General features: G+C 26.1%; 1 protein-coding gene across 4 annotated transcripts in view; it reads left to right on the plus strand.

The window, feature by feature from the left end:
- The first annotated feature begins 953 nt into the window (after positions 1-953).
- LOC129976228 (presenilin-1-like) overlaps positions 954-21951 on the plus strand; it is a 29976-nt gene continuing 8978 nt past the window's right edge. Inside the window, exons 1-9 of one of the 4 annotated variants that reach the window (XM_056089690.1) lie at positions 954-1090; positions 3148-3351; positions 5560-5669; positions 7480-7635; positions 7758-7899; positions 11103-11170; positions 18139-18359; positions 20615-20713; positions 21262-21351. In XM_056089690.1, coding sequence (XP_055945665.1) covers positions 3151-3351; positions 5560-5669; positions 7480-7635; positions 7758-7899; positions 11103-11170; positions 18139-18359; positions 20615-20713; positions 21262-21351 — 1087 coding nt within the window. In that variant the 5' untranslated portion in view covers positions 954-1090; positions 3148-3150. Of the gene's footprint in view, positions 1091-1369; positions 1521-3147; positions 3352-5559; positions 5670-7479; positions 7636-7757; positions 7900-11102; positions 11171-18138; positions 18360-20614; positions 20714-21261; positions 21352-21951 lie in introns of those variants that run through there. The other 3 variants (XM_056089686.1, XM_056089687.1, XM_056089689.1) reach the window with 3 other exon arrangements.

Here is a 21951-nt window from a genome sequence, read left to right on the forward strand (position 1 = left end):
ATATTTAAAAAAAAACACATGCTAATATCATAGCCTTCAGTAAAGTACATTTTTAAAACAACTAAAACATTTATGCATCTTACTTCATAGATACACCGGAATAAAGTAACTTTACTGTTACAGAACATTGTATGAAAACTGAGACTAAAAAGTGTCATGTATCTAAATATGTATTTGTACTTTATATTATTATATTGCGTATTTAATACGTATTTGATTAATGAAGAGGCTAACAAAAAACTGGCGGATTTTACATTGTACTGATATTTTGTTTAAAAAATGTTCATTAAGGAAAGAAACGTAAAATAAACTTTTTATTCGATTGGGGGGGTCTGATATGGCGGCCCGTAGCTACTGCCCCGTATGCCCCTGCCTTATTCAAGCTCTGTTAATAATCCAACTCTTGCTGAAAAATTCTTCTGCGAAATAGGCCAATACTTTCATTTTTCCTGTAACATATTCCTCAGCAATTCAAATCGAACCAATATTTTACTTTATCATGTTCACGAGATAATATTGGGCAGATTGAAGTAAGTGATCAGTGTTTCGCATGCTGTGTTTCGGTCATGCATTGCATGGTATTTTATCCATTTAGTTTAATTCCAGCACATCCTAATCTATCATGAGTTGTGAAACACATTGTAAATCATACGTGAATAAGGTATATAAATAATTTGTGTATAACATGATGATGATCTTTTCACAAGTTATGTATTTGTGAGAGTTATTAAAAATTTTGTGGTTTATTGAGAATATAAGAAAACAAAATTCTACTGCATTTTTTTTTTTTTTCATTTTAACACCTTATGTTTTGTATCTTGCGCTGCTACCAATATAATTTTTTCGTATCCATAGGGATGCACCGATGTATGTAAGAAGATCCTCGGTTCTAGAGGAACAGGAATGAAACAAGAACTAAATTATTTAGCATTAAGAATTTGGCAACGATTGTGGCATCAGTCAGTTTAGTTTTTAGTTTGATATTTACATTGTTAGAGAAATTGCCGAGTCAAAATTTGATAGATTATGCTATATTTGAAAATAATGTTCTGAATTAAGAAAAAACGTTATTTATGTCATAAATCTAAAAGTAAGATATAGACATTTGTTTTATTTTCAAATTTATGATTGAATTTAAATTTTTCTTTCTATGTTATGAATAAGCACAGCCCGCAATATGTTGAAACTTCAATATTAATCCCATAAGATTTACTTTGTTTTCACTTATGTACTTTTTTTGAAATTACAAGTTTGCATCCCATTAAGTATTCACTGTCATTTTTTATTCTTTGAAGTGTCCTTATCACTTACTGATAAATATCATTCTTATCTTTGTCTCCGTTAAATAGTTCGTCAATTTTAAGAAGCAGAATTTAAATTGTTTCTTCAGTTTTTTGCTTGGTTTTTATTCCCTTCCGCCCCAGTTTTCATAATTACATTTAATCAGACTTATTAGCTATCAGTTTGATCATTTACAGTAACAGTCTAAGAATATAATGAATTTTATTGAGAAGATTAAGGTGATTGAATTTCTTTCATAAATTCTAAAATTTCATGGAAAAATAAAGGCAAACTTTTAAGTTTTAAAACTCCTGTTCAAATTTTTAGTAGGTAATGAACTGTACAGTTGAAAGCTCACTTCTGCTAAATTATACAGAAAATAATATTAATTTTTTTAATAATTATTATCTTTGACTTTAATTCTCATGCGAGTCTCATCTGCCATTAAATATTATCTAAATTTCTGATATGCTTATTAGTAACATTCTCCTCATCAGGTTTATATATTTATAATAGACCTGATATTTGTTAAAGCACTTTAAACATAATAAATTTATGATTTATCTATCCTAAAGGAATTCGGAATCTATTAATATTATAAAATTAACATTTTCTCATTTGTCTAATTTTTTTTTCGACAGTGTCTACATATCATATTTTTTTTATTTGTTTCATATAAACCTACTTACAATTCTTACATATGTGATCATCTGTGAAAAATATAATTTTCTGACATGTAAAAGTTTTTAAATACTTTATCATTTATTAATTTATATAGATGTGCTAGAAATGATTATCTTTAATTTGTAATAACAAAATTTCTTATTTAAAATATATCTAATAAGAACATCAAGTATTAAAAATACTTTTTAAGTTTATAAATTCTCATAATAAATTTGCTTAATTATTCTGGAAAGTGCTGTAGATAATAGTAAAACCATTAAGTAATTACATTAAACTTTTAAAGGGCTTTTTTTTTTTATTAATGGTATAATATATGGAAATATTTTTGGGATAAAGATTAGTTTTTAGAAAGTGTTTCATCAAACTTATTAAATATAATTAATTTGATTTCTTAATTGATTTGGCTCACTAACTAAGACATTTCATTATGGTGTGAAATATGAAATAAATCTTCTAGAATTTTGTTTCATTGAAAAATTTGTGAACATAGGACAACCTACATAATTTCATACAAAAACTGATGAATTTGATGTTAGGTATAATTACCACAGTCTTAGCATGGGTTAAATAAATAGTAAAACACTATTATTTATTGTATTTTATCTGTTTAAATTAACTTGAACTATTTATTGCATAAGTATTAAGTATTACACTTCTTCTAAAGCAACACTTCAATATCTTTCCCTTCATAGCAAAGCGATGTCAATAAGCATAAATGTTGACATAAAAATGAATAAGTATGGGCTGTTTGTATTTTAGCACTATTAATAAGAAAAATATCAAAAACTTCTTATGAATATGCCACGTTGTTAAATATACTACATAGTGTATATTTAATAATTTTCTAATATTAGTTTTCAAATTTTATTTTAACTCTTGTTTCATCACTTCAACTGCTCATGAAATTTTTGTATTTACATAATTTACAGTACAGTAATTGCAACAAGGCTTTTAAAGGTTTTTCATCTCATATAATTACTATTACAATATATTTAAGATTAAATCAAATTACTTTTTATATTTATTTTAAACATATCACATTAAAAACATTTTTCATATAATACTTATGGGATATTTTCAATGTTAATAATATGTAAGTTCTGTTATATAATTGTATGACACTGATATATGGCATCTTCAGATCAATTTAAATGCATTTATAAATTTTTACTTACCTCTTAGCATATGAACGAGAGTGACGGAGAATCAGCAACAGAATATACTAAACTCATGACTTCTTTTGTCAATAGTCAATATTCCAAAACAGATAGTAGTCTTCAATCTATTCTAACAGGAGCAAATAGAGAAAGAATGCCACAGTCAGTATCTGATCCATCGGTGGGGGGACGTAGTGAAATGTACTCACCGGTAAGGAATGTATGTTCTGTAAGTTTTCTGATTTAATTCTATTTTTCTTCTTCTCCCTTTTCTTCTGTCTTAACTGTATTATAGTTAATAGTATAATTAATTAGTTTAGTAAAGAAGTTTATTCTCTACAATTTGCTAAATGGCTTGTTAAGTGTTTTGTAATTTCTGTTTCAAGTACTGATCTTTTGAAGTAGAAATTATAATATTTAAAACTAAAATCAAATATTTTTCTTACAAAAAAAATATTATAATAAATGTTGCTATCACAGTCGAGAAAGAACCAATTGTATCAGTTTTGAAATTTTATTACTTGTTTCTTAAGAACTTTAAGAATAGTAAAGGAAATAAATATGTACCACCTCATTGTAGGTTTTTTTTTTTTTTTTTGTTCTGTTTTGAGGAATTTTCAAATCATGTTATACCGAATTAAAAAATAATAATAAATGAAACCTGCTTTAACTCAAAATAGACATTTGTACTTGTTTAAAACCAAAATATAGGAATATAAGCTAGAAAATGCTGAATATATATGATGAAAAGTACTTTATTCTTTAGGAACTTGGTGAGTTTAGGAATAACTACTAAATATTAAAGTGTGTTTTTTTTTAGTTTGTTAATCCAAAGCATAGTATAATCCTCAAAGGAAACAAAGAAAATGAAATTTTAAAGCAAGCAAAACATAATGCAGCCAGAAAAGGCAATAGTGCTTGCTTAATCTACTATAGTTTTGAATTTCTACTAAGATTTCATATCAGTTATTTTTATAAGTTGATGAAAGCCAAATATTTGCATATCAAATTTTATATCTGGCTCTACTTTTTATTGCTAAAAATTTGGATATAATTTTGCATGAAGTTATAGATTTACTAATTTTTTGTACCCATTCCATGAAAAGATGAGTACAATCATATATTAATGAAATTTTATTCAAACATTCTGAAGCAAAAATTAAAATATAGTTTGCTTGCTTAATTATTGATTTATTTACAGTTAGATAAATATTTTAAGACATTATTGTGATATTTGTCACTTTCTATATTACTACTGAGAAAAAACACTTTATAGATATTGAGTACCATCTATTATTTTCTAATTTTCAGATTTTTTTTTTTTTTTCATATCTTATAAAAAATATGAAATTGAAATTATATTCTAGAATTATTTTAATATAAATTTTGTTCTCCTGTCAACTCTCTGGTATACTTTTATAAAAGAATTTCTTTCATAGTATAAATCCTTTGTAAAGACAGATATTACTATAATTATTAAATAAATAAGGCTAACAATTAAAAAATTATATTAAATAAATATATTTTTAAAAAAAACTGTGGTTTCTATAAGATATGATCTTTGTAATAATGATTAAAAACATGTCTTGCTAGTTATATTGTTATTTTATGTACAATTGTATATCTAAACACCCTTGACTTTACTGTTAACTTACTATGATATTTTGTTCAGCAAGCTGTAAATGGAATCCAATGTATTTTCTGATGTGTGTGTGTGTGTTTATATATGGAATTTTTGATTTAAGAATCATATTGTTGTATCTTTTCCTGAAACAAAAATGGAATTAAATGAAATATGAAAGCCTGATTAAACAATTTTAATAGGTACTGTAATGTTGAAATAAAAATTTAGTTATTGAAAAACAGATTAAATTAATTGTTTGGCATCATATTTTGATAAATGTCAATTTGAATCCAGTGGTTAAATTATTCTGACCAAATTATCTTAACACAATAATACTGTTAATATATTAATTCAATCATTAAATATCACAATGCATATTCAAATGAAAGTATTATTTTAAAATGTATCATTATTCAACTGGAATGGTTTTTATTTAATGTATGTATCTAATCATATGTGGGTTACAAGCTACACTTGTTTTAGTTTGTATTCTCCCTCAAGCTTAAAATTGATTTGAAAATGATCTACTCTGTTTTATAATTTAGAATTCAGTTGTAGATCATCTATTGCGAAGTAGTAATATAATTTTTATTTAATAATAACTTTATTTTAATGTTATGATTTTATATTATTAATATTATTCTGAGATTTTATTAAAATTCTGTTGTGGTGAATCATTGATATCTTTTGTTACATGTTATATGATATTAATAATAAAGAATTATCTATATTTTGTTATAGTTTAAATGTATTTGGTTTGCTGCAAGGAAAAAGTCATAATTTCTGTTAGATTAACCTTGATAATTTTTGCAGCAAGAGCCTGCTCCCGGTGAAGCTAATTTTCCAGATGGAGAATCTAGTCATGCACCTTCAGAAGATTCTGTTGCCACCAATCAATTGGTTGGACGATCTGCTCATAACAGGTTTGTAATCAGTGTGTTAAAGTAAATGCTTATAAAGAATACTTTTAAAAGGATTTTGAAGTTGGCAATAACTAAATTTAACAAAACAGGAAAAGCATCTCTTATTAGAATTCCATAACTATGATTACATGATATTTTTCTATTAAAATGGCACTACTTCATCAACAAATTAAAATATTAGTGCTAGTTGCTACTAAGCTCTATGTTGTCACTAAATGTTGGCTACAACATAGTATAAATAGTGGTCAAATATTAGCATTAAATGTTTGTACTGGTGCGATGTTAACTAAAATGTACCAATTATAATATATAAAAAAATAATTTGAATATTTGAGGAGACTTAAAACATAAATAATTGATATTTTGCTTTATAAATTCTGCATTTAAAATGAAAATGTATCGTTATTAATGTTATTCCTTACCTATGGAAGCACCTGTTACATCATTCATCCTAGGTTTGTTTGCTTATAGTTTATTATATGGAGTGTCTCTGAATTCAAGGGTCAAACTTTAAGGGTTGGTAAAATATATATGAAGAAACATTTTTTGAATGGAATATGGGATTGGAAATGAAAAGTGTAAGTGGAACAAATAAATTTAAGTACAAATAAGGCAGAAAAACCTTGTGCTGATGAAACTCCAACTGACTATGAGGAAGACCTCATTGCAAAGCTTTCAGTCACTGGTGCAATTGTTCATTTGAAATATCTAGCATCTTCAAAAGAGCATGCTTATCATTTGCCAGTCCATCACCACTAAGCTTGTATTGATATTGGTGGTGGCATATTTGTGCACTTACTTTAACATTATGCAAGTAAAGAGCTTTCTTTTCATTTTCTCACCAACAATTTTCATTTCTGACCCTATACTGCTGCACAAAAAATTGCTTTATATGTGTTATACCTACTCTTAAAGTTTGGCCCATGAATTCAGAGACACCCTGCGTATTATCAGTTTTAATTGGCATTAATAGTAAAGTGTATTTAGGTATTTCTCATATTAATTACATGTGATAATTCCTTAATGCAATAATAGACATTAATTTTTGTATATTTATAAAAATGAAATTTTTAAAAAAAGCCGCCATGCCTATTTAACCATGAGGTGAACAACATCATTACTTAGTAGATTCAAATGCCTCATAAAACTTGATGTGACTTCTGTTATTAGGAAGAAGATATTCATTAAAAATGCTTAACTCCATTAGTTTAACATGGATCTTTCTTTAAAAATGGCTATTTTCATTGCTTTGAGCAAAATAACTGATTTTCTTAAATTCATTGTCAAAAGAATTTCTATTAGATCCTGAAGTCAGAGACTATGAAATAGATGGCCACTTATCTTTCTTTTAAATAGAAAAAGAAACATTGTGAACTTTTGAAATGTAGAATTCAAGTTTCAGCAATCAATATGAATGATCAAATACTTAAAACCTTAGTTAAAAAGAAAGGAAAAAAGTTTAACAATTTTAAAGACAGCAGTTTTTTAAACATTAAGAAACTGAAGTTAATAGAGAGAAATGTAATATCAAAACAAAAAAAATTATTTGAATTCTTTGTTTTGCTAATAAAGTAGTTTAAAGGTAAATATTTTGAATTATGTGAAATCATGCAAAATTATTATTCTAAGTCAATGTACCATATTTTTTTTTAATGTGATTTGCTTAATTCTGTATTTACATAGAAAATAGAATACTTTGCAGGTGTTTTATTAAATAATGTACATATTTTATTTGCATTGCTATTAGTTATAAATATAGAATTATATATATTATTTGTTCTAAAGTACTCTTTTTTTCAATCAATCTCAGATCAAATCTTCAATCCTGGGATGAAGAAGAAGAGGAAGAATTGAAATATGGTGCCAAACATGTTATAAAACTCTTCATTCCAGTTTCACTTTGTATGTTGGTTGTTGTTGCTACAACCAGTTCAATAACATTCTACACTCAGACAAACACTTATCTGTAAGTTTATTCATTTTACACTTTTTGATTATTTTTAAAATTTCATTTACAGTAATATATTTTCTCAGATTTTTAAATATATTAAGAATTATATATAATCTTTCTATCTTTTCTTCTTGCAGAGTATATACTCCTTTCACAGACCAAACAGTTGATACCCCTACAAAAGTATGGCAGTCATTTGCCAATGCTTTTATACTAATGGGTGTGATTGTTGTAATGACTATGCTGCTGATTGTCCTGTATAAGTTCCGGTTTTATAAAGTGAGATGCATCATTATTTTTTTTTTCCTATTTTTATTTTATTTTAAAAGTTATTTTCTATGTGAAATTTCTTATGTTTTTCTTTGCAAAATATGATCATTATAAATTGTTCCCATGCATCTCAGGCTTAAAACATATTTTTAGATATATTTAAAAATGAATCTTAGCCCATATGGCTATAATCATTATTTTTTATTATCATCATTGTTTTATCATATTATTATACATTTGGGTTGCATCCCCAGCTTGCTTTGTCCATCAACTGCCAAGAATCACTTTGTGATTCATTTTAAATCACTCTGTAATCCCAGCTCACTTTTCTTGCTTGTCATATAATAATGCATTTCTGCTAATATTAAGAAATTATAAATACATTCATTACTAGAAATAAATTTTAACTATATCGAATAGCATTAACTGCTAACATTAATTATTATTAACTAACTCATGTAATTTCTAAAATTAAAAATTTCTGTTCACAGAAATATGTACGTAAATGTTAAAAAGCAAAAATACATAATTCAGAGGTATTGAAAAATCAAAAATGAATATACTTTTGTTCTCTATTTTGATAAAATGTATGTCATATAATTAAGTTGATTAATATGATTAATTCATTCATGTCAGTCAATTTTGATTGCATCTTATTACAAAAGATATCATATTATTTTAAATTATACTTGAGCATTCCTAGTGGTTAGATATATTTCAGAGTAGTGAAATTAATTGGTGGTGATTATGTAGTTCAGAAATTTTGTTCAATAAATGAAGATGCTCACTTCTTTATCTCATTCATTTTGATTGGAATGATTCTTCAGTGCTTTACTGAACTTCTCGTATTTCAATCATTGGTTACACCGATTTTTTTCTTATCATCAAATTCTAAAAAATAGCTTTTCTCACATTTTTCCACCAAGGCAAGCATGCAAACAAATGAATGTATGGGCTATTACTAAATAATGATTAAAATATATATGTATACTAGCCGCCTTTGGCGACCAGCCGGTTCGCCAATCTTAGTGTTCGTTAAAATTTTAATAATTAAATATTTTATGCAATTCCAACTTCTTCAGCAAAATATTTTATTCTTCAGCAAAATATTTTAAAACTTCAAATTTTGATAGTCATATAATTCACTCATAATATTATAAAGGCCTTCAGTCATAACGTGATATGTATCTCTCTAATTTTCTGTTACCCCTCGTAGAATTTATGCTTTAAATTAAAGTGTAAAGGATTAATCTGCAATTAATATAATAATATTTTTTTACTGAAACAAAGCATTTTTTTTTAATAATATGATTACTGATAATAGTCACTGAGCGTTTAAACTTTATGGGCACTAAAGAATATCTTTCTTAATTTATGTAATATCTCAAGAATTTGTCAACAAAATTTTCTCAGATTCATCATGAACGGATCGATTCATTAACAATGTTTCATTTTAAATGCATCAAACACTCAGAAAATAAAATGAATCGTTTAAAATAATCTGTCGAAAACAGGTTTAAAAAAACTACTTAAAAAACGATGTACTTAAAACTATAAGCATATATAAAAATATATATATAACTAACATAAATACAATTTAATTACAAAAGCATGCAACTAACCTAAAAATAATTTAAATCATTGAAAACAGGTTAAAAAAAACTACTTAAAAAACGACGTACTTAAAACTATAAGCATATATAAAAAATATATATATAACTAACATAAATACAATTTAATTACAAAAGCATGCAACTAACCTAAAAATAATTTAAATCATTGTAAACAGGTTAAAAAAAACTACTTAAAAAACGATGTACTTAAAACTATAAGCATATACAAAAAATATATAACTAACATAAATACAATTTACTTATAAAAGCATACAACTAACCTAAAAGTAATTTAAATCGTCCGTTGATAAGGGTTGCCATGCCAACGATCAGAACACAGTGCGCATGCGTGAATTTTCTTCGCCTTTTACGTAACGCAAATGCGTGAATTTTTCTACGCCAGTTGGGGTAACGCTATGAAGATTAGACATTTTTAATTTCCTTTATTCTGTGCTATTTTAATTCAAAAGTACTTCAGAATGAATCTGAAACATGGATTAATTAACAATGTTTAATTTTAAATGCATAAAACATTAAGAAAATAAACAGAATCGTTTGAAATAATCCGCCGAAAAATCTTAACCCTAGTCTCATTACTGTTGGGAGAAAAAAAGAACTAAAGCCTAAATCATTTGGCGTTGGGGAAAATTGAAGATTTTTTTGGCGGAAAAGTTGGCGGTGTGGAAAATGGAAGATTTTTTTGGCGGGAAAGTTAGTTTTTAATTAATAATTGACTACCCCTAACATTTAGGGGGATGAAAAATAGATGTTGGCCGATTCTCATAGATACCGGATAAGCACAAAAAATTTCATCAAAATCGGTCAAGCCGTTTCGGAGGAGTATGGCAACGAAAACTGTGACACGAGAATTTTATATATTAGATAAATTTTTTAAATAATTAGATTTTTTTTATTACAAGAAATTTATATTGTGTCTGTTATCCTATTGCATCTATTATATTTATATATATATATATATTAGCATAATTTTTGAAGCAGAGGATAGTTTCGAAGACAGTGAAAAGACTTTCGATTTTTTTTTTTTTTTTTTTTTTGATGTTGCTTTATTTTATCCCAGGAAGGCACACATTATATACAAACAGAAGCGACAAGCATACACGCAACACAGAATGACACAGAGTAAAATGAGGGAAAGCTAATGAAAATTTTATCCCTGTGAATATATACTGTGAGATTTTAATAGGGATTTCTAACACATGTCAGTCACAGGCAAGGGAAACACAGGGATCTTTTAGTGGAATTTGTTTATATCAGCAATAATTTATCCCTTCTCTCAGAGTATGAGAACGTGTCGGTCTTTAGCCGATTCAAAAATTTTACAAAGCTTCTGTTGAATTAATTAGACAGAAAAAGTGAAATGAGGTCAGTAAATAAAAGAATATTTTAGAATGAAGTTAATCGGGGCTAAATTAAGCTAAAAATTAGGAAATTAATTAAGTTTAAATTAAATTTTAAAATATCATTATATATATATATATATATATATATATAATAGGTTTTTACTTTAACATTTCACTCTTGTGCATACTGTGTAACATACATTGTTAAATATCATAGTGTTTCATGTTATGATTACAGGTTATTCATGGCTGGCTGATTCTGTCATCTCTAATGTTGCTGTTTCTCTTTGCTTATATTTATTTGGGGTAAGTTGATTTTTTATTGAAATATTTTTAAAAGACTGTGAATTGAATGAATATATAGTGTAACTTTTGATGTCATTTTATTCCTTTAGTTTTAATTAACTCCATTTTCTTGAAAACAGTTTCAGTATTTTAATCAATAAATGGTAGTTAATTTGGTAATGAAATACTAATATTGCATAGTAAATTTAAATTTCATAAAATTAGTATAGTAAGAATAAAACTAACAAGAAAATATACAGAAGTTTTTCGACGAAATTGGATTCTGTATGTGATATCTTAAAAAAAAAAAAAAAATTACAATAACTGCATTCTTTTTATCAGCCTTGCTGCATGAATTTTTAATAGTTTTTTTGTAGATTATTCTTTAGGTTTGACTATGCATATAATTAAAATACTGTTGCAAAAATTATTTTTTATACAGTTGCAAATGCTTGGGTTCTGATGAATTATTGGTGTTATCATTTAAAACTATAACTATCTCCCTCTATGGTCATATCCTAACTTTTCATCCCAGAAATTTCTACTTCAATCTTGGGGTTATTGAAATTCTCTTATTGTGGAATTCACTTTCTATCCATAATAGGTATCAACTTCTGTACAGCCTCTATTTTGTTTCATGTACTCATTTCCATAATCTTCATCCTTTTGCCTTTGATTTCTTTACACATCAAATCACAGTTGCCCATATTTAAGATGTTTTTATTCCTATTCTTGGATTAAGAGATGACAATGATAGTTTTTACAAATAGTGATACAATTTCTCTGTTATTATCTGGAATGATTTTGGCAAAGGAATGATGTATTCATTTTCCCTTCCTCAACAGAAAACATCATATCATCTATTCGAAACCATATAGTAATGATCCAAATTGTCCAAATACCAACCACTGCCCTTATTGTCTGTTTTTTTTTTCAGTAATAATTTATTAAAATCTTGATTGTGAAATAAAGAAGTTGAAAAGCATCTGCATTTCAATTCTTTGAAATTGAATTAATTGCATCTGTAAAGTTCTTAGAAAAGTTAGTATAATTTAAAAGTATAATTTTTCTTTTTAGTTGCTGTTTATTTGATACTAGCTGCCTTTTGGCAACCAGCTGGTTCACCAATCTTAATGCTCATTAAAATTTTCAATTAAATATTTTATTTAACTTGTCTTGTAATAGCTTTTACATCACAATATTTTTAAGCTTCAAATTTCAATAGTCATGTAATTCACTCTTACTATTATAAAGGCCTTAAGCCATTATGTACTATGTATCACTAATTTTCTGTTGGCTCCCGTAAAATTTCAACTTGAAATTAAAAATGAAATGATTAAACTACAATTAATATTAAAAAAATTTTTTTACTGAAATCAAGAGAGTCTTTTTTTGAGATTGGAAGCAAAGTCGTTCGACATTAAAGTCTTATTTACACTACAGAATAATTTTCATAATTTATAATATCTCAAAGAATTATTCAACAAAAATTTCATGGAATCATTGTAAAATTCAATTTTTAGTTTTATTTTCAAAAGGATTTACTTGATGTCAATAATAGTTTTTTTTTTTCGGTTTATAAATATTCTTTAAATATTGTGACTCTTAATCTCCCTTGGTCCTAGTGAATCATATTCTGCAAAATATTCTTCACACTCCAACTTTTAAATAAATAAGTAAATGTGCTTATCTTTTGCAATAAAATATTTCTTGAATATTACAATATTACAATTACATTAATTGTAATATTACAATTTTAGAACAATCACCATTTTTGTAATCTAGACCAATCACTCTTGAGAAATTCCGGGATATAATTGGCTTCCTTGAGACGGTCGATGAAGTAATCTAAAATTGTTCGTTTTTATAGAATCTTGATATTTAAATTTTCATAAATCAGTCAGCTTTAGCGATTGATTTAGTTGATTGAATGTAACTCTTTTTATTTAAGACTAACCGTCTTTGGTGACCAGCTTAATGCTCCCTTAAACTTTCAATTAAATATGTATGTGGTCTCTTAATTGCTCATTTTGTAAAATATTTTTAAATTTTAATTTTCTATACTCACATAATTCATGTTATTATAGAAGCCCCACAATATTCTGTTCATTGTGCTATATATCTTTCTAATTTACTGTCAGCTGCCAAAAGATTTAAATTAGAATCTGAAATGGAAGAGACAGTGCTTCAATAAATACGAAAACATTTTTCCTAAAACCAGATATACAGCGGCTCAAAAAATTGAGAGTACACTTTACTTTTACATGATAAATCAGACTTTCAATGTAAATAACTTATTACCGGGAAGTGCAAACATGATTTTATTTTTACACTTAACAAATGGTTTAATTTAGAGTAAAAATAAAGAGAAATCAACAAAAAACTTCTAAATTGAAAAGTTTCAGAAACATTTTAAATAAATATGCGTAGAATTTTGCCTCAAAAAATTGAGAATACACCAGTAAAATTTTTGCATTATCACGCATAGAAACAAAATGTCACTATTAAGATGCATGTCTTTTGGTTCTTAGAATGGCCTCTAAACGTCATGGTACCGATTCAACCAATTTTTGGTGGTATCTGAAGATATTTTTCCTGCAACACTTGTTTTAGATGGGTTTTGTTTCTAATTTTGTGTTTTTGGACCATTGCTTCGAATGTGGTCCACAGATATTCAATGGTATTGATGTCGGGATACTGTGGTAATGTGTGTAACTGCTATTTACAATGAAAAAGACATATTTTGACGTTACGTGCATTCTGTTTGGGGTCGTTGTCCTACTGGAAAATGAAATTTCCATCTAAACCCAAATTTTTAGCACTTTCCTTTAGATTTGTATCCAAGAAAACCATATCGTTTATAATGCCATCTATAAAAATTAAATTTCCTATCCCGAATGAAGCCATGCAACCTCAAATCATGACGGATTCACCATCATGTTTAACTGTAGGACATAAATTTTTTGGATCCAAAGCAGTATTAGGCTTTCTCCATACAATACGATGGCTGTCACTGCCAAAAATGTTGAGTTTACTTTCATTACTAAATATAGCTTTCTTCCAAAGGTTATTGGGCTTCAATTGATGAGTTTTTGCAAACTTCAAATGCTTTTTCTGAATTTGCAAGCTGATGAATGGTTTCTCTCTAACAATGCAACTTTTATATCCAGCTTGTCCAATGGCATTTCGCAGAGATTCAGCACCTACACTTCTGCCTATGATTTGAAAAGTTTCTGCAACAAGTTGGATGAACCATATAGTCGCAGCAATCTGAAAGAAAGTGTTACAAATTTGGATTTAGATGGAAATTCCATTTTCCAGCAGGACAATGATGTCGAACAGAATACATGTAACGCCAAAAGATGGTGCCTTTTTCATTGTAAACAGCAGTTACACACACCACCACAGTACCCCGACATCAATACCATTGACTATCTGTGGACCACTCTCGAAGCAGTGGTCCAAAAACACAAAATTAGAAACAAAACCCATTTAAAACAAGTGTTGCAAGAAGAATGGAGTAAAATATCTTCAGATATCATAAAAAATTGGTCGAATTGGTACCATGACGTTTAGAGGCCATTTTAAGAGCCAAAAGACATGCATCTTAATAGTGACACTTTGTTTCTATGCGTGATATTGCAAAAATTTCATTTCATTGTATTCTCAATTTTTTGAGACAAAATTCTACGCATATTTATTTAAAATGCTTCTGAAACTTTTCAATTTAGAAGTTTTTTGTTGATTTTTCTTTAATTTTACTCTAAATTAAACCATTTGTTATGTGTAAAAATAAAAATATGTTTGCACTTCCCGGTAATGTGTTATTTATATTGAAAGTAGGATTTATCTGTTAAAAGTATTGTGTACTCTCAATTTCTTGAGCCACTTTATATATATAATCTAAATAGATCAAATCTTTCCACATTTTAATTTCATGTGTACCACAAAATATTTTTATGTAATATTTCAAAGAATTAATCTATAAAAATGTCTCTGTTCATCCTAAAATACAGTTTTAACTTTATTTATGTATTATTTATTATGTATTTATGTACTTTACTAATGTATTATTTAGATTTACGGGAAATAATATTTAATTTTATTTGAATCAATAAATGTACTTTTGAAAACAATTATGCAATCTAACTTTTATGCAATCCTTTGATCTTATAAAGCATATCCAATAAAATTATCTTGAGAAACTAAATGCTTCAATCCTCTGCAATCAAGCCTGAAAGAGTTATAAAGTTTTGAATATCATCATTTTAGAACAATCAATGATTTCATTAATTTAGTCAATCAGTAGCAGGAAAAGTTCAAAAGCTGATTGCTGTATTTTCCTCAAGAAGGTGATGGAGAGGTCTAAAATCACATGTTTTTATAGAATGCAGACATATAAATTTTGATAACTCAAACAACTTTAATTGAAAAAAAGTGGGAATTTTTTTACTTAAAATATTAGTGTCTTGAGAATATTTTATTAAACATGACTCACAAAACAGAGCTTCTGCATAAAAATTTAAAATTCATAATTTATCAAAACATTTATTGATAACAAACTACTTAAAATATAATTATTTATTTAATTTAGCCAATTTTTTTTAGATATATACACCAATCAATAAAGTTTTAAAAATTAGCTGTTTACTGATTAGAGTTGATATTTTGTATATATATTTAAACTATGTATGCCTTAACTAAAACTGAAATAATAATATAACTATTTTTAAACGTCAAAAAAAATTCGCATTCATTTTTTAAAAAAAATATTACATTTCATATTCATTCCATTTCTTGCAAACACATGTTGAACATTACACTTTCCTAGGTCTTTAATTTATCATAAGAATTTTTGAAATTTAACTTAATCTTTTCATTTTTGTCAAGGTGATGACAATTTTTTCTTGCTCACTCATGATGTGCTCGGGTAGGTTAAATTTTATTTTCAATTTGTGCAAAATAAACTGTTAGAAAATGTGATTAAAATAGTTTTTTTTTAAAGAAATTAAAAATAGAAACTTAATTTATATATTAAAACATTAGCATCATTGAAAAGATTATTGTTTGAACTTTAAGATGATGTAAAAATATCAGTTTTGAGTTGTAGAATTTTCAGAAGTTATCTCGGAAATATGCAAAATTTTCTTTCAATTTTTAATTAAAATTTCAAAGCAGTTTCTCCCGGATATTCATTCACTCCTTCCAAAGAAAATATTGGCCAAGTTTGGTAGCTCTACATCATATGGTCTGGCATGTAGTGCGCCAACACATACACACATAAACAAGCATTCGTCCAATAATCAACCTTTAAGAAACTCCGGATACTGCGTGGAGTATTTTCTTTAAGACATTGGATGGAAAGGTCCAAAATCAAGTGTTTTTATTAGAATGATAATACTCAAATTTACATAAATCAAACACTTTTTGTGATTTAGTTGATTGGATTTATTTTAAATAAAATTTGGTATGTCTCAATAATATTTTGTTAAATATAATTTACAGGACTGAAAATCCATGTAAAAATTTATAATTCATAATTTATCCGAGAATTTGTTGATTAATCTTTAAAATTTAAACAATTTTTTAGCAGATGCATAAGGTTTACATGTTAGCTGTCGGAATTTAATTAGAGTGAATATCCTGTATATATTAAATTATGTATGCATTAAATAAAACTGATTTATTGAATCAATAATATGGATCTTAAAGATAGCAGGAACTTTTTTCTTGCATTTACTTTTTTGAAATATTATTCATTTCATTTATTTCATATCATACAGACATGTGCTGAAAATTGCACTTTTATATGTTTAATTTGCAACAGTAGTTAACTTATTTTTTTATTTGAGCTTTTGTTAATGTGATGGCAACACATTGATAAAAGCTAATTTTTTTCCCATTAACATGCAACATGCAGCTTAAATTTTATTTTTATTTTGAGTGAAATAAATTGTTGAAAAATATAATTAAATAATTTTTTTTAAAACTCATTCACTTAAAATAGAAATGTAATTTGGTTAAAACATTAGTATCATTGAAAAGATAATTTTTTTAAATCTTCAATATGATGTATAAATCAATTTTGGGCTGTAATTATTTTCAGAAGTTATAGTGGAAAAAATGCCAAAATTATACTTAATTTTTAATTAATTAAAATTTTAATTCAAAATTTGAAAAAATCGCTCCAAGGTGCACATTTCCAGCCTCCAAGGTATACACGTACCAAATTTGATAGCTGTAGTTCATATGATCTGGCCTGTAGAGCGCCAACACACACACACATTGAACTTTATTATAAGTATAGATTATCTATAAAAAAGAATAGTATTTATTAATTAGTTATTTTTTAATGATTAAAATTGTATTTCTGTATATAAAATAAAAACTATTTTTGTATTACTGTTGATTGAAAGTATTTTAGATTTTTGAACCATTTTATTCATTTGCTATTATTTGAAGTTTTATTTCATCCTTTAAGAAGTTTTCCTAACTTGCAGAAAACTAAGCTTTCTGCAGTTTTTAAAAATCATATGCTCAGGCAACTTGTATGAAGTTCTAAGATTTAAAGATTGGTGCAGCTTATATTCTCATTTTATATAAAAGTATTTTTTAATTTGCCTATATATGTGTAACATTTATTTATTTACATGTGTATTTGCAGTCTATTAATTATTTTTTATTTAATATATTTTTACTTTTTTACATTTGATATTTATACAAGTGACCATAAATAATTGTTTTGATATATGATAGCTATAATATATGTAATTTTATCTGTTATATTTGTTTGTTATAAGTTATTCAATTTTTGCTTATAATTACTGGAGCATGAGAAGAGTTTTGTGAGAGTTGTCATTAATTTTTTTTTTATAAATTAAAGATATGTAAATATTTTCATTTTGAGCAATGACAGATATCTTATTTAGTTCATTATAATTATAGATTTGTAGTTTTTTTGTTTAAATCGCAATTTCTTTTTATTTCAGTGAAGTTCTTCGTGCTTATAACATTCCAATGGATTACATTACAGTATCTGTCATTATGTGGAATTTTGGAGTCGTAGGAATGATTTGCATACATTGGAAAGGACCATTGCTTTTACAACAAGCTTATTTGATTCTGGTTTCAGCCCTTATGGCTTTAGTTTTCATTAAGTACTTACCTAATTGGACAGCTTGGGTTGTTCTTGGAGTCATTTCAGTATGGGGTGAGCTCATTTTCAGTTATTTCTTTTTCATGTATTGAATATATACCAATTACAAAGAGTTATATAAAAGAAAATTCTATTATAAGGCATGGAAAAACTTCTTTACTGTTTTCTTTTTTTTCTCAGTCTCAATGCATCTCCCAAAACGGAAAAATGTTTTTTTTTTTTTTTTTTTTTTCAGAAAATGGCTGTTTTTAAACAAATTAGTCACAAATAGCTTTATTATTTATATGTTTCTAGATGTGTTTTAGATTCATAACCATTAAACTATTAAATTCTTTGTACTGTTTAATTAAATGACATCTTATGCTTTGAGGGTGTTGTCATTTTAATTGAACTGAAAATCCATAAAGGATTTGTGATGTTGTTGTTGTTTTTATGATCAAGTTATTGTATGATTTATTATAATTCTGTTTTTATTTATAAGTTTTAGAATCTGATAGTTTGATTAAAGGACTTTTAATTCAGTGGTTAATAAAAAGTTACATATCAAACAAAAAAAACTTTACAAAAGTCTCTAGCTTTAAATCTTTCTTATGTTTTGCTTTTTTAAATTTATTTAAATTGATGAATAGTTCAATTAATATTCATAGATGTTTGTTTATAGCAGTGGTATTATTTTTTAGTAAAATATTAGAGAATTTGTTAAAAAGTTTCTTAAGTTTCCACTTGCCCTTTCGAATAAGTTCATCTTGCCCTTTAATAATTATATTTGAAGTTTTAATTATTACTTTTTAAAATTTTACTTATGATTTCAAATTAATATCTAGGCTTAGAATGGTTTTAGAAAATTTGAACTCAAAAATTATGCTGAGATTTTTTATATCTTTATTTTTATCCTTGTAATTTGGTATGCATTTCCATATTGAATCATCATTTTCAGATTTTTATCTGTGTTAATATTTTCTTACCAAATTAGTTTGTTTGTAGTAATTAGTTATTAGTTACTAGCAGTTAGTTTGAATTCAGGCATTCGAAAATTCTCATGAAACAGTCAGATTCAGAGTTCAAATGATAATATTTTTTCTGCAGTATCCAAAGAGGAAATTTATATTCTGCTCTCAGAAAAGTATATTGTCAGTGATATTACATACCTAAAAAAATGTTATAATACTTGTTCCTCTTACAATCCCAGGCTAATGATTTTCTTTTCTTTTAAGCTAAAAAAATTGCAATACTGGCACTTAAAAAGTAGTAATTTCTTTTGACAGAGCTTCCTTCAACTATGCAGAATCTCAGTCTCTTCTCCCAGAATTGGCTTTTTTATTTATTTCTAGTATGATTATTTCATGCCTTTGATTTTGTTTTTTGAATGACTCAAGTTAATCTTGCCTATCCAAATGGGTGAGATGAAAAGAAACTAATAGTAGCCTAACTATTTTGATTTTTTTATATGTTTTTATTTCTAAAAAAATAAGTTTGTGTTACTCATGCTTTGTTTGGGGCTCTTGCTGTTTTTTTTTTTGTTGTTGTTGTTGTTTTAAATAGCATGTGCCCCAAACTCAAATCTTTGTTGTTATAAATTAAATGACCACTCAATCACCTGCATCATACATTGGAAAGTTTTGATGATCAAATGGACATGTATTGTGTAGGTAAAAAGAATGGCATTAAGAAAACTGTAAATTATTATGTCAAAATTTCGATATAATCTGAATAGTTTACAAGTTATAATCTGAATAGTTTTTCATCCACTTTTAGATATTAATTTTTTGAAAAATGAAATAAAATAAAAAATTTAATCAAATAAAAATTTTGGATTGCAACCTATCACATGGTAACAAATTTGAGTCTCAGTTTTACAAATATTGATTCACTTAGCACAGATATGGTATTTATTAAGTTCATGAAAATTTCAAAAATAAGATTCTAATTTATATTATTTGGGCATAAGATCATAATTAATGTTCTGATTTATTTAATAATATATACATTGTGTTAAAAGAAAGAAAAAATCATATTTTATTCTGAATTTCTTTCTTATTTCTAAACATGATTTTTCTCTGTAAAAGTAAGAAATGTTAATTTAAAATAAAGTCAATTTATATTAAAATAAAAACAAAATAATATTAATATATATTTCTTGTTCCTCTTCTATTAAGAACTCATAATTCCATTTGTTCATTATTGATTGAAATCTAAATGGAATGTTTGAATGTTTTGTTAGGTATTTCCTCATTATTATTGTATTAATCTATATATACTGCTTTTGTATTTTTTTTAATAATGATTGTATAATTCATTTTTATTTCCAGATTTAATTGCTGTCCTCTGTCCTAAGGGCCCTTTGAGAATTCTAGTCGAAACAGCTCAAGAAAGAAATGAACCTATTTTTCCTGCACTAATTTATTCTTGTAAGTGTGTACTTATTCTAAAATTGCATTAATAATTAATAATGATGGAAACTTAGGAATCAAATTACTTGAAATTGTTTTAAGATTCTGCAAGTAGGGCCTGCATGAAAAGAGTAAATAATTTTTTTTTAAGTTTCTTTTCCTAGAAATAATTTTACTCTCAGCATCAGTGGTCTGGTATAGGTTTATAAGTAAATACAGAAAAGATAGTCAATATACAAATGTTAAATGCTAATATATAAAAAGTGAAAAATTTTCAAAAAAAAATTATTTTAAAATTAAACGTTTAAAATGTTGTGTTTTTTTTCGCCCATTTATCTAACACATATTTGTTGAATGTTAGTAATTTCATTTGTTGAAAAAACAATTTAATATGTAAAATTAAAATACCTTTGTTTTTTTCGTGATGCTCCTGTGTAAAAAAAAAATTGCAATATATTGTATTTCAATTTTCAATATTATATACAATATAATTTGTTTTTATTGTCTTACAATTTAGGAAACTCTTGACTTTCTTGTTTTTTTTTTTTTTTTTTTTTTTTATATAGCTGCAATGGCTTGGTATGTCACAATGAGTGATACAGATCGCACAACCAAATCAAGGCATTCTGGTGATCAAAGAACGGACAATGATGAAGGTCTTTAGCATTATTATTTTCATTATTTTTTTACTTTATTATATTTCTACAAATTACCAAAATTACTGAAATGTTTTGCGAGAACTGGGCTATCCTTTTTAAATCTTACTAAGCCCCAGTACATTCAAGAGTAGATTATAATTGTTGGAGGTCATTGAAAACCTTCTGAAAAATATATTGTGAAAGATTGTGAACTGTGAATCATTATTTTAAAATAATATGATAAATACTTTTAATCATTATAATTACATTTTTACTAATTAAACTTTTATATTATTTTAATTTTTATTATTAGTCTAATAATTTTTTTGATGACTAAGGCATTTTTCATTCAGTCATTTATTTAAATCTATGTACTATTAGCAAAAGTAACTAAGGAGTTGTTGAAAGATATATAACAGATTTTTTCTGAATAAACTTAATTGTGTGATACTAATGAACAATTAATTATTTCCAAATATTGGGTCATAAATGTCAAAAAGATAGTTATATTAACTTGAAATGTTGAAATCTGACTCATAATGGCTGCAACTTGTCTTTCATCCATTCCTTTAGAATATTGCCCATTATGTATGGGGATAAAAAATATTTCTTTTCATT

The sequence above is a fragment of the Argiope bruennichi genome, chromosome 7 (assembly GCF_947563725.1).
Source record: "Argiope bruennichi chromosome 7, qqArgBrue1.1, whole genome shotgun sequence".
Taxonomy (NCBI): domain Eukaryota; kingdom Metazoa; phylum Arthropoda; class Arachnida; order Araneae; family Araneidae; genus Argiope; species Argiope bruennichi.